Source organism: Centruroides vittatus, unplaced genomic scaffold (assembly GCF_030686945.1).
Source record: "Centruroides vittatus isolate TY-2023 unplaced genomic scaffold, ASM3068694v2 contig_10, whole genome shotgun sequence".
In the NCBI taxonomy this organism is placed as follows: domain Eukaryota; kingdom Metazoa; phylum Arthropoda; class Arachnida; order Scorpiones; family Buthidae; genus Centruroides; species Centruroides vittatus.
This window is the reverse complement of record NW_027120658.1, coordinates 6,298,767-6,311,903: the sequence shown is the minus strand read 5'-3', so window position 1 is coordinate 6,311,903 and position 13,137 is coordinate 6,298,767. Positions and strand designations below refer to the sequence as shown.

General features: G+C 28.5%; 1 protein-coding gene across 12 annotated transcripts in view; it reads right to left on the bottom strand.

Annotated features, from left to right (window-relative positions):
* Nucleotides 1-13,137, bottom strand: part of PMCA (plasma membrane calcium-transporting ATPase 3) — a 428,157-nt gene that overhangs the window by 124,624 nt on the left and 290,396 nt on the right. For 10 of the 12 annotated variants that reach the window (XM_067273462.1, XM_067273313.1, XM_067272783.1 and 7 more), the window contains one exon: nt 8,795-8,860. The exons of the other annotated variants lie outside the window; for them this stretch is intronic. In XM_067273462.1, the coding sequence (XP_067129563.1) occupies nt 8,795-8,860 (66 nt within the window). The remainder of the gene's footprint in view (nt 1-8,794; nt 8,861-13,137) is intronic. 12 annotated transcript variants of the gene reach the window in all.

Sequence of the window (13,137 nt, the reverse complement as noted above, 5' to 3'; positions counted from 1 at the left end):
GGAATTATTGTTCTAATCTTAATTTTATAATAAAGATATAGTAACTTAATAATAAAAATAAAATTAATTCTAGACATATTGCAACTCTTAGAATGTTTTCCATGTCATTGTGGTTGACACCTGCATGTGTCCATGAATCTTTGTTAATAAATTCCATAATTAAAATAAAAAACATTGATTTGAAGTTTAGTGTATTTACAACTGTATTTTATTAAGGTATGTACTGTACATGCAGTAACTGATTACATTATACTTACAAGGGAGACATAAATAACTTCTAATAAACAACTTAACAGATGTTCTTTTGATTAAGTTCTAAAACATCAGGGAAAAGACAATAAAGGAAAATACAAGCACAGGTATCTAAGCTTCATCAATACCTCCCAGTCAGAGTCAGCAGAACTCCCAGATGCAGACCTTTCTTGCAACCCAAATAGGTTTTGGTTTTTGCCTAGACAGGAGAATGACCAATTGGGAAGGAGGAGGAGAAGAGATGAATGGCCAATCAAAAAGGCAAAGGGAGAGGAAAAAAACATAAAAACCCCTAAACTTCTCTCCAGCCAAGTGACCTGTGCCATGGAATTGGAACATCCACCTATATCAATCGCCAGTGTCTCCCCACCTGCTCTGCGGACTTACCACCACTAATGCCCCAGGGCTACTTCCAAACATCGTGCTATGACTTTAACCTACTCCTTAGTATTCCCAACATATCTCAGGTTGAGACCTAATGACAATGACCTTGACCTATGGACCTGGGATATCTCGTTTCGGCATTGGAACGTTTTTGAGACTAGATGTCGCTAGTCGTGATACTTTTTATATTAAAACTAACTTCTGAAATATATTAATAAATGTAAAAACAAAAAAAAATATCTATCTATTTTATTTGTGCAAAATTAAAAAAATAATTTCAGACAATACGATTATTTTTTTCAAAAATGTGCAATTTTCGTTAGGCTTAACATCAACAAAAATTCAACATGGCGCAACATGTAACGGAAAAAAATTTCAACATGGGATAGGTTAACTTGACGTCCAGTACATCCCCAGCATCTGTTGTTCTAGAACGATCTGTTTGTACATTGTAAGTGTTACTCTTATGTTAAAACAAACGGTTTTATGTCATCTTTGTCTCCTCCACCACCACCCACATACGAAAAGCCCTTAGGTTCACCTTGATGTGAGATTAACCGATTTTCCCTAAAAGTCAGCTAACTTACAAAAGCAAGAAGTCCAATGTTTTGTTTATAAAATTAAATTGTGAAAAACCACACATTGATCTTGCAGACTTTTCCAAATGGCAAGTGACAAATTAAAATGGACTGGTCACAGCCAAGTGTCTTGGCTTCCACAAGCTGCCACAGCTTGTCATTTAATAGGACAAAAGGCCTTCCTAAGCATGTCTTCAACGACATACTTCCCAGCTTTAAATTTACTGAACCAATTGTATAGTGTAGACTTGCAGACAGCATTCTTACTAAACAATTGCATCATATTGTGATAAGATTTGGCTGCTTCTATGCCAAATTGATAATCATAAAGCATACATGTGAAAATCTGGTCAAGAGAAAGTATTGGAAAACTTGACATTTAAAAAGTTGGTAATGCCACACAAAATATCTTTTCACTTAACTGTGCACCTCAACATCCCTCATTTACTCAACTTCTAGGTGCTGTGTAAAAACAATTTTAAACATTCTATAGTGATGAATATAAATAAATAGAATGCATTGAGTCAACATAATAGACTGTGAAATCAAACCAAACTAATATAAATGGCATTTTTATTCCCATCTCAAATCAGTTATAAAATTGTTTTATTGCATTGATCACTGAAAAAATTAACAATGTGGAAAAGCAATTATTTTTCCAATTGATCACACTTTTAAATTTGAAATGATGATTTAGTAGTGAGGGGACAAATGTGTGATAATCTTGAATAAGTTAAAATAATTGAAGATGCAAGTGCTATCTTCCATCAGAGTATGAAATTGCATTTTTATACTCTTTGCTCTCCATCTTTACTTAGTATTGTCAAGTTTCAATTAGACCTATCTTCCAGAGTCAAGTTTCTTCAGCATGTGCATTTCATTTCTGAGCTTATTTCATTGCAAATGGTTCTGTCAATCCTCATATATTTCAAAGTTTCATTCATTATCTTGTTTTACCCATTTTCGTTGCTAGTTATCCTTTCCTATAATATTTTATTTTTGTTATATTTTCCTTCTTATTATTGCCATACTTCCATTGTTCTAATTATTTATTTGACCAAAATCTAACAAACAAATGAAAATTCTGTACAAGTGAATGAAAATAGAAGAGGCAGAGAAAAATCCCAAGGAGAAATGCATCAGCATTCCTAAATATCCTATATTAGCTCCAAGCACAGTAAACTCCATATATATGCAAACAATAATGAAATCAGAGCAGATAGAAACATGGTAAAACCAGTAAAAAGAGAAACAGGTAGGAACTCAACATTTGCCAAATTGGACTACTCTTCACAAGGTAGCAGCTAGAATGGGCATCAAATATTCCAGTGGATGGAAATGTTCTTTGAAAAGGCAATGATGAATGCAATGTAGATGATTATAGAAAATTTCACTGCATCCAACATCTGGATAATGAGATTTTGTGTATTAGGACATGCCAGTCTTTAAAAGTTATCCATTACTGCAAATTCTCTAGATATCAAAAAGCATAGAAGTGTGGCCAGAAAGATGGCAAACTTTGTTGGAGGGCTATAAAATGTAATAGCTACAACATGGATGACATGAAACTTACTAATATAACTTTGGCTTTCAAATAAAAGTCAAGACACAAAGAAAATACACTACAGACTTCCTGTTTTATTATATGTTGATAGTGATGAGAATGATGACAAGTGCTAATTATTGAAAATCTCCAAAAACTGCCATGTTTCAATAATATAAAAATTTACCTACCAAATACCATGTGCCTACTTACCAGAAACCTTATTTTCATACCAACAGGAGTTTAATCTTTCACATAGACAATAAATGTTTTCAACCTAATTATAGGTCTGCTTCAGGTCTCAAATTTTTCATTACATATGAAGCAGACCTATAATCGTTTGTCCACATGAAAGATTAAACTCCAGCTGGTGTGAAAATAAGGTTCTCAGTGAGTAGATTAAACTATCCAGCTTATGGAAGCAGTTGATAAGCAAATACCATGGGAACAATAAAGCATAAACACAGACATTTTCTTCATTTTTGTATGCATTACATACAAATACAGTTGTGCAATAAAGAAAAATTCTCTTTTTTGTGAACAATCATGCTATGCATCTAAAAAGATGCATTAAGTCATTACAATGTTTTAGAGTAGCAAAACTTTTTAATAACTAACATTTTCAGTCATATTTACTGATCAGCCTAAGGTCTACAACTTTCAATTGAACTATTTAAAATGCAAAAAAATGGAACATAAATTTTGAGAATGCAAAACAAGTTTTAAATTGAAACAAAAATAAAAACAACAGAAATAAACAACCTAAATACAAATAATAAACATAAAATAAATAAATATTCAACATGTTTCAATTTAAAAACTGTTCAAAATTCCATTTTCTTGCATTCTAAATTATTTGAAAATTTGTATACTTGTGAATGGTCATTAAATATGACCAAAAACATTAGTTATTAGAAGTTTTTGTTGCTCTAAAAGGTTGTAAAAGACTTAGTATTTACCTAGGCAGTTATTTTTATATAAAGGATGTATTGTTTGTAGTAAACCTAAAAGTCATATGGTATCTGGAAATATATACAAGTGTGCTCCAGATTTTTGATTTAGGAATAATTGAGGTGAAGCATTAGCAAAGTTTCCTTTATATGGCTTATAAAATTGTAGGTTCTCAAAATTTGATGAACCAATTTTGATAAAATTTTGCCATTATCTATTAATTATGATAAAGAATCAAAAATATAATTAAAAAAATGAGGGTCCATACTTTGTTTTTGAAATACATTGCCATTATGACCCCAATGTCTATGCTCCTTGATGCAATTGAGTATGCTTAATGGTATTTAGAGGGGAGGAGAAAAAAAAAAACCAATCTTATATATACCTAATGGAAAATGGATGCAAAAATGAACAAAACACAAGAACAAAATAATTGTCATAAATTGCTTTAATCGTCTATTTTGTTAATGTTCGATCTTGATTTATTCCTAGCTGAAGCATTTTTCTACTTCAAGTTTCCATGTAGATTTTGGTAATGGAAATGTCTGGACAGGAAGTGATATCACTTTTCCATTTCTGTTTCTGGAGTATTTTCCATAGATACAGAAACCAGCCTTTATAATCCATCAGGTCTTTACTGTATTAGGAAGTAGGAAGCTAATCTTTCATCGAACAATGTATAGTGAGCCAGTTCTGACATTTAGTATCTGGCTGTAAAGGTAAAATTTAGACACTGAAAAATCTCATATTAACAATTAAACTCAACAGTTATTACTGTTTAGTCTTGCAGGTAATCACCATCAATATCAATCACATCTTGCTACTTTTGCTACAAACTTTCAATCTCATGAGCATAGAATATCCCAAGAAACACCCGATCAAAGTCTCTAGTGTCATTCCCACGTGGGTATTGTCACTGAATTGTATATTGGCAATATGGTTTTCTAGAGCACAAAATTGATGACAGTCAGGCTGGTTTAGATGTCAGTTTAGTGCCAAGTCTGGGCTGTAAGATGGATGGGGCAGAACCTCCCAGCCCAGCTTCTCTAAAGTCATCTTTGCTCTATGTGCTGGCATGTTGTCATGGTGATATTGGATTATCAATTTTTGGAGTCTATGGAAACACTCAAGTTGTTGTGCTAATTTTTTAGTACCATGCATTATGTCTATTAGTTGCAGTAGATCATCATCATTGGTGGAATTGCTGCACGGATGGAGTTAATCTTGAAACAGAAATCTGCATCCTTGAGCTAATTGTAGCTATTGACTGTATCCTTGCAGATGAGATTGTAAGCCTTTGTGGCATTGTGACCACTGTTGAAGTAATGGAACACATTTACATGCTATTGATCTTTTGAAAGTTTTATATTGTGAGACATTGCTGATGCATCTATTTCCAATAAAATATGTGATGAAATGCCTTTTATTTACTGTACTTATAAACATACACTGAGCATTCTAGAACATTTTTTTCTACAGTCATTTCTAGAAAAAAAAATCTAAATGTCTAAATTTCATCTTTACAATCAGATATTTTCAATGTGTAACATTGTTCCAGTCTTCATTTTTTTCACATTGTCAACTATAGTAAATTTTTGGACACCAGTATAATAAAGGACTTTTATATAAATACTTTTGGAATTCCAGTCTAAAATATGTTTGATTTTTTTGTTTATCATAAAAATACTTAAAAGTAAATAATTATTTTTTACTTTTTTATATATCTTTCATGTAGTTATCAAACATGCTACAGCTGCACAATGAAGTGAAATTATAAAAAACAATTATTTTCAGAAGAATGTGGACTAATTCTATGAGAGAGCTTGATAAGAGCTAACAGAAATGTAACAAAGAAGTCTCTTTTCTACAACTAATAAAAACTTTACATGTTCACCAATATTTTTTTCATTTTAATTTATTTACACACTTCACATCTTTAACTCGACACTGGAGAATATTAATATTACTAAACTTTTCAAACCTGTTACCAGTGAGCTCTCCTACTTCTACACCACTGCCGCAAATAAAACCCTTATTAACCTATGATCGCCGTGGGGCAATAGACTGTGCATGACTGAGAAAGATGTAAACCGGAAGCATGCATTCAAAAGTTCTAATTTTCAAATTTCGTGTTATACGATCAGCATTCCATTGGAAATTCAAAAATTACCTGAGGAAGAACCGTCGTCATGGTTCAAAAACGTTAGTAACGAGATATTTAATTTGTGGCAGTGGTGAGACAAGAAGTAGGAGAGCGCACCGGTAACAGGTTTGAAAAGTTTAATAATATATTTACACACTTTTTATTGTATCATCATTGTTACTAGTGTTTTTGCTATTTTATTTCAATTGTTATCTTTGCTTTATATTAAAAAAAAATTTTAATTTGTAATAAATATAATAAAATTACAATATTCCAAAGTAGAAGCTTCAGTCTTAATTTCTTAATATTACTTACCAGTTATTATTATTATACATTTTGAATTACTCTGAAGATACATGTTCATATCTGAAAATATTTGGTGCATGTGTTCATCTGCAATTTTCCTTTTTGACTGACTTAAGACTGAATTTGGGATATAAAAACAGCCATAGAGATGTGCATATATACAAAATTCAGTCTTATTTTAGAGTAAAAATTATTGATAATTTTCATACAAAATTTTCTTGGTTATGAAAATGATGTAACTAACAAGAAAGTAAACAAGAACAAGAAAGAACAAGAACAAGTTTTTGGTTTTACTTTCTTTAACAAGAAAGTAAAACCAAAAACTTGTTCTTTTGACACTTGACACTTTTTAAAAAAGACATATTTAACTTTTATTTTATTTACATATTCATATTGTATCATCTACACAAGATTTAGTAAACCACAACACACAACATCAGTAATCAAAAACGTACTTGTACCTTACGAAACCAATGACAAGTGTGAAAAGAAAAATCAAAACAAAAATTCACCATGAACGTTTTCAAACTTCCCAGAGTTCTTCAGGTGTTAAATGGATGACCAATAGAATGAAAAAGCTTTGGAATACAACAATTCAAACAATCGTTTAAATCGGACACACAAGAATTTTTTTTTATTGCCTGAAGAACTCTGAGAAGTTTGAAAACGTTCATGATGAATTTTTGTTTTTTCTTTGCACACTGGTCATTGGTTTCATAAGGTACATTATGAACAAGATTTGTCAAAAACAAAGAATGACTGTTTTGAACTAAAATGTTTGTTAAAACATTGAAAAAAATACAAAGAAAAATATTCATATAGTCTTCCTTGTCATCCTTTTCACAATCATTTGCATAGCTATAGGCAGAGAAGTAGACTATATGGATAGATTGACTCTGCCAATATGGATCAAGTTTCTTGTGATTGTGAAAAGGATGACAAGGAAGATGACAAGAATATTTTTATTCATACATCTTTATTATTTGTATTCTTTTTATAGCATGTTTTAAGAAATATATTTCATCCTGAATTTAAAAAAAAAATTTTTTTTATAAAATGCTTGTTTTAAACTGTAAAATATTTAATTGAAAGAAAAAATTTGTTGTAATGAAGACTACCTTCATTAAAAATATATCAACAATCCACTGAATTAAGATGATTTGTGCCATTGTGAATTTATTGATAACAATTTAATACAAAAGGAAAGATAATTAATTGATAATCAAAATCAATAAGAATTATTCAACATATAATATATTTAATATGTTTATTAGACTTACCTAATTATGTGAATCAATAACAAAATTTTTCTCATTTCAATATGCTTGAACAAAACTTCTGATTTTCTTATATATGTTACCGCTAAAGCTCAAAAGCCATTAATGTGTACATTATCTAGCTAATCTACAGATTAACTAGGGTGATCCATTAAAGTTTCAAAAATTGTTCCATTTCTCAAATTACATAGGTAATGTGCAGATGATCCAGGTAATCTGCACATTACCTACTAGGCACTCAGTAAAGTGAAAATAAGATCTTTGCTGGAACAGCAGCAACATTTCTGTACGCTTAAATTAACATAATGTTATTTATTTAATTTTCGATATCTAAAGAATCAAGTTAATACAATCAAACAATCAACAAACTAATTGATAGAATCAATTATCAAATCAATTAAAAAACTGTAATACAAAAAAAAAATCAAACAGTTTAAAATATTATTACAATTAGGGAAATGAATTTGCAAAACATATGATAAAAGTGTGCTTACTTATTAGTGCAATCTAAAGATTGGTGACACTGAGTTACATAGCAATTGGTTTTTGCAACAAGCACACCTATTTGTGGTACATTTAGATTTGCAGTCACATTTTCTGAAACCTGCCCAGTACCAAGGTACTGTTTTATTGCTGTTTGACAAAGATATTTCTATAGCAGAGACATATCTTTCATTAAAAAATCTCTCTTTACAAACACTGAATTCAAATTTTGCATACAATTGTTTTAAAATACCCGTTTTAGTACCAAGTTTATAAAAACCATCCTCTGTTTTACTAAGAACTACAGCTAAAATTGAGCATGCATCAGTTTTTGCTCTGTCTTCTTTGGGAAGTAGTAGGGAAAGGAAATGAGAGAAACAAACTTTTGAACTTTAATGATATGGAAGCCATTAATGTGCAGATTACCTAGGTAAAATGCAGAAAACTCTTGATTCCGCACGTTAATGGATCAACCTACTTAATATGGAGATTAGCTAGGTAATGTACACATTAACAGCTTTCGAGCTTTAGCGGTAACATACATATAACACACACACAACTTTTGTAGCAATACAAAATTCATTTTTATTTAAAGACTTAATTTCAAACCCATAACTTAATCATAATTACTGAAATAATTATGAAATAATTTATATATTAAAAATAAATTATCTAGAAATAATTTATTTTAAAATATCTAACTACATTTATCATTACTGAACATAATTGCTATAAATTTGTCTCAAATAAATACATTAAATCAGTTAACTATCATTTACATTATCATTCTTAATTTTAATTGAATTCAGAAAATAAGCAAACAAAATATCATGCAGTGTTAGAATAGTAAATAAATAAAAAGCATTCAATATATCACCTGAAACAGAAACAGGGCCTGTCAGAGGAGAGAGTTCCTTGCAACTGTTAGCATTATTATGGCATGCTGTTAGTTGGGGTAAAATAAAAACAAAGGTAAGTGTGCAATAATTAATTGGAACAAAGAAATCAATGCATGCAGTTAAAAGAGTACTAATACTCATTACATGTTTAAATCTCAATCAAATCATTCTTTACACTATTTTAGTAACTGCTAATAACAGGATAAAAAGCATTCAAAATTCAAAACAGTTTATTTGAAAAGATTTTTAAATGAATAATTTCAATTTTTTTTAAATATAAATAAATTCAAGTTACAAATTAATTTTAAAACAAAATTTTATATTATAATAAATCACCAGATAAAACTATTGAAATTTTTCATGCAATATTCACGATAATTTTTTTTATCAAAATAAAATTACAATTAAAATTATCAAATAAATTCTTAGATATGTTATTTCTTTTCAATTTAAAATATAATTAATCAAGGACCATAATTCACCATAGTGCTTAATTAAAATATTAAAAAAACTAAGTAAATATAGATAATTTAGAAATGAACCTACTCATAAATCACTGTTAAAAATGGTATTAATATTTCTAAACTTTCATAGAATTCTTTTCTATAATTTAATATCACCTAATCTCTCAACTTATAGATGAATATTATAAAAATTTCATTTCGTCTCCTTTTGAATTTTATATACACAGGTATCCCTCATATAATATGGAAGATACATTCCAAAAAAGTGCCTTGTTATGCAAATCCATGCTATACGAAACAAAGGACTAATGCAAAACAGGGTTATGTTCCAGAAGTTAACAAAAGTATACTATTCTTTTTCATTACTAAGAGAAATATGTTTATTAAAGCAATCAATACTTTATTTCAAATAAATAATTAACTAACAAGCACAATTAAATGTATTGTTAATATTAATTTTAGTTAAAAAAGGAAATTTTCTTTTTTCAAAGTATAGTGGTCATCTGATAAACATCAACAGTAAAGCTCAGAAATATCAGCAATGTCTTAATTTTTTTATTTTTATCATAATTTTCTTTGAATGTCAAAATGTAAATATATTAATAATCAATGATTTGTTCTAGCAGGTCATGTTTGTTTGGTCAAGTAATGAGCAGTTTTTTCCAAAATTGTGCTCAAATATCAACTTGTTTCAGTTGGGAACAGTTTTAGTACCAAGATACCGCTGTATTTTGTTCATCATTTTTACAAATAATTCTTACCTACAATTAAAAAAAGGTTTAACAACACTTACCTAAAATGTTTAAATAAACTTTACTAAATAAGAAGATTAATATATAAAATCAAAACACAGTGACAGTCTTAAGGGCTAAAGTCTGAAATCAATAACAACACTTGGTTAATAGGAAAGCTAGGACAAGAAAGAAAAATTCTATTATCTGTATTCATTAAAGTAAACCTGATGAAAGACAAAAACTGAAAATTTCAATATTCTAAAATCTGTGGGCAAATTTGAGACAACATGCCTGCTTACTTGAATAAAAAAATATCAAACAACAAAGTTTACACTTAAAAATTGTGAAATTTTGTCTGAAGGATTTCCAAAACTGTGTTAGAGCAAAACCAGAAATCGTGTTGTACAGGGGATATCTCCAATTTTCAAACTATGTCAGAGTGAAACCATGTTACAGAAGTAAAGTGTTGTACGAGGGATACCCGTATATATAATTTATTTTAAACTGCTATTCAAGATTAATTCCTTTGCAATTTTCTAAACAACAATGTTGATGTATTGCATAAAATGAAGATAAACTTGTGTGCAAATTCAGAGTACTTAAAAACAAAACTTATTTTAATATCTTACATAAGATGAAACAACATATCTTGGGTTAAAATTTCAATCAAAACAGCTTAAAAAATTGTTAACATTCTCAAACTTTTTGGACAAAGTTCTAAAAGTTATATTTGCAATAATATTTGAAAACATTTAAATAGAATATGCAGTTTAAATTTTAAAAATTAGATACCCTATTCATAAAAATATTTTTGGAAAATTTTGAAATAAAAGTATATCTGAAATAAAATTTATGTTCTGGTTCCTTGTTAAAAATGTAAAAAAAAGTGTTTGTTTTTAACAAGTCACATTGTTATTTAAAAAACTGTTCTGTTGTAGTCTTGTTTTCACAGTATAATCTGTAAAGATAAAATGTGTCTGAAGATATTATTTAATGAATAATATAAAATTTTTAAACACACAAGTATATCTACATGAGAATTATAGTAAAAATGAAACAAATAACGGTAAGTGTTTTTATAATTAAAAATATAGATCATAAATCATAATTTTAATAAATATATACAGGTCTACAATAAGCAACAAAAGTTATTTTATTTAATTAATATTCATAGCATCAAGAAGAAATTTCTATTATAAAGTTCACCAACCTTGTTATTAGAAGATTAATTTATTAGAAATTTTTATTAATAGGATATTATAATTAAGACAAATATTATGCTAAAAATACTTAAATTATTTTTTATAGTAAAATAATCCATTTATAAAAATAAACTAGTATTCATGATTAAATTTATTTCATGATTATAATAAAATAAAATCTAAAGGTTTTTTTTTTTTTTTATAGAAACAAAATATTTTAACTTAAATGTTTACAGAACTTTAAACTTTCCATCATAAAAAAGTAACAGAATAATAATTTTAAAAAATATTCATATATTAACTCTCATAATAATTAACAATTTTTTTTTTGTAATAATGGAAACAAGTAATTTTTTGAAAATGTCAAATTAATAAAAATAGTTTTGTTCTTAACAGAAGTTTGTAAATAATTTATCTTAAATCTACTGAATTGCAATTATTCAAAAACTAGCAGGTAGGCCCGGCGTTGCTCGGGGCAAAAGTAACGATAGTGAAGATTAAGATTATTACGTTATAGTCACAAAAGAAAAAGAATAATTTCATCAAAGAACTAAGTATTTCTAAAGAAAGGTCGAATTTGAAAATCGAATGTTCTAATATAGTTCGATTTTCACGACATGTTCTGATTTTATCGTTCGATTTTCATCGAATGTTCTAAAGAAAAGTCAAGGAAAACCAAACTAATCTGTTTAAATTTGTTACTTAATACTTTCATTGTTGACACTTCCATTGTTACTTAATACTTTGGTACTTAAATTTGGTACTCTGACTGTTCACTAAATTTCAACTTTCAACTCCTAACTGTTTTAGCGAATATTAAGGTTATTACTTTATAGTCAACCTTACCCGTTTTCACAGAATGCAAGAATTGGGTCCTTCCTGTTTCCAGACTAATTACAGAATTTTTAGATAGGTCTAAAAAAAGGTGAGATTTCCCACAAAAACAAAAAAACTGCATCTGCGTCTTGCACGTCGCTTTCTCTTAACACTTCCATTGTTGAACGTCCATTGTTGACACTTCCATTGTTGAAAATTCCATTGTTATGTAACACGTCCATTGTTACGTACCACTTCCATTGTTGATGGAAGTGTTAAGCCTTAATCGTGTCCATCTCCCCCGTGGGGAGAAATTTCGAAAAATCCCTTCTTTGTATGCGTTCTCGTGACGTACTCTAACTGTTTACCAAATTTCAACTCCTAACCGTTTGGGCTCTGCGCTGATTATTATTATTATTAACTCGTCTCGATTATATATATATATATATATATAGATATAATTGCTCATCAACTTCCTCTTAAAACTAAAACTTAATATAAAGCTATGTAAAGCTGTTAAATTAATTATAAAGCTAAGCATTTTTGAACTAACACATTTTCAGAAACAAAAAAAAACTGAAACAAAATAATCAAATTCAAAAATAGTAGTAAATACTTCATAAACTTATTTAAATTTAGATAGTTTTGTTTATAATTTATTCTAACAAATTATTAAACAACATACTATGATATTTAGAAGAATACTATAAAAATTTTATTTACAATTTTCTTCAATTAATAATTCAATCTTATGTTGAAGTCCATAAAAAAACTGATTATTTTTAGCATAAATTTTTGTATTTAAATTCCAATATAATATCTTGGAATATTAATTTTTATATACTTTGAGTTTTTTCTTTTTGTTCAAACTAATTGGCAAGATCAGTTAGAATTTAAAAGTAACTGATTCAATTTCACATTTGTTTTCTTAGTTGTGTTAAATTAATGAAACTAGTTATGTATATAATCATTGGAAGACCACTAGGGTTGCCAACTTTCAGAATTTGCAACAATAGTGGGAATTTCAAACATAGTGTCAAAAAACACTAATTTAAAAATAATGATTAGCAAAATGAAAAATTCCCTTCTAAAGCCAGAGACCAAT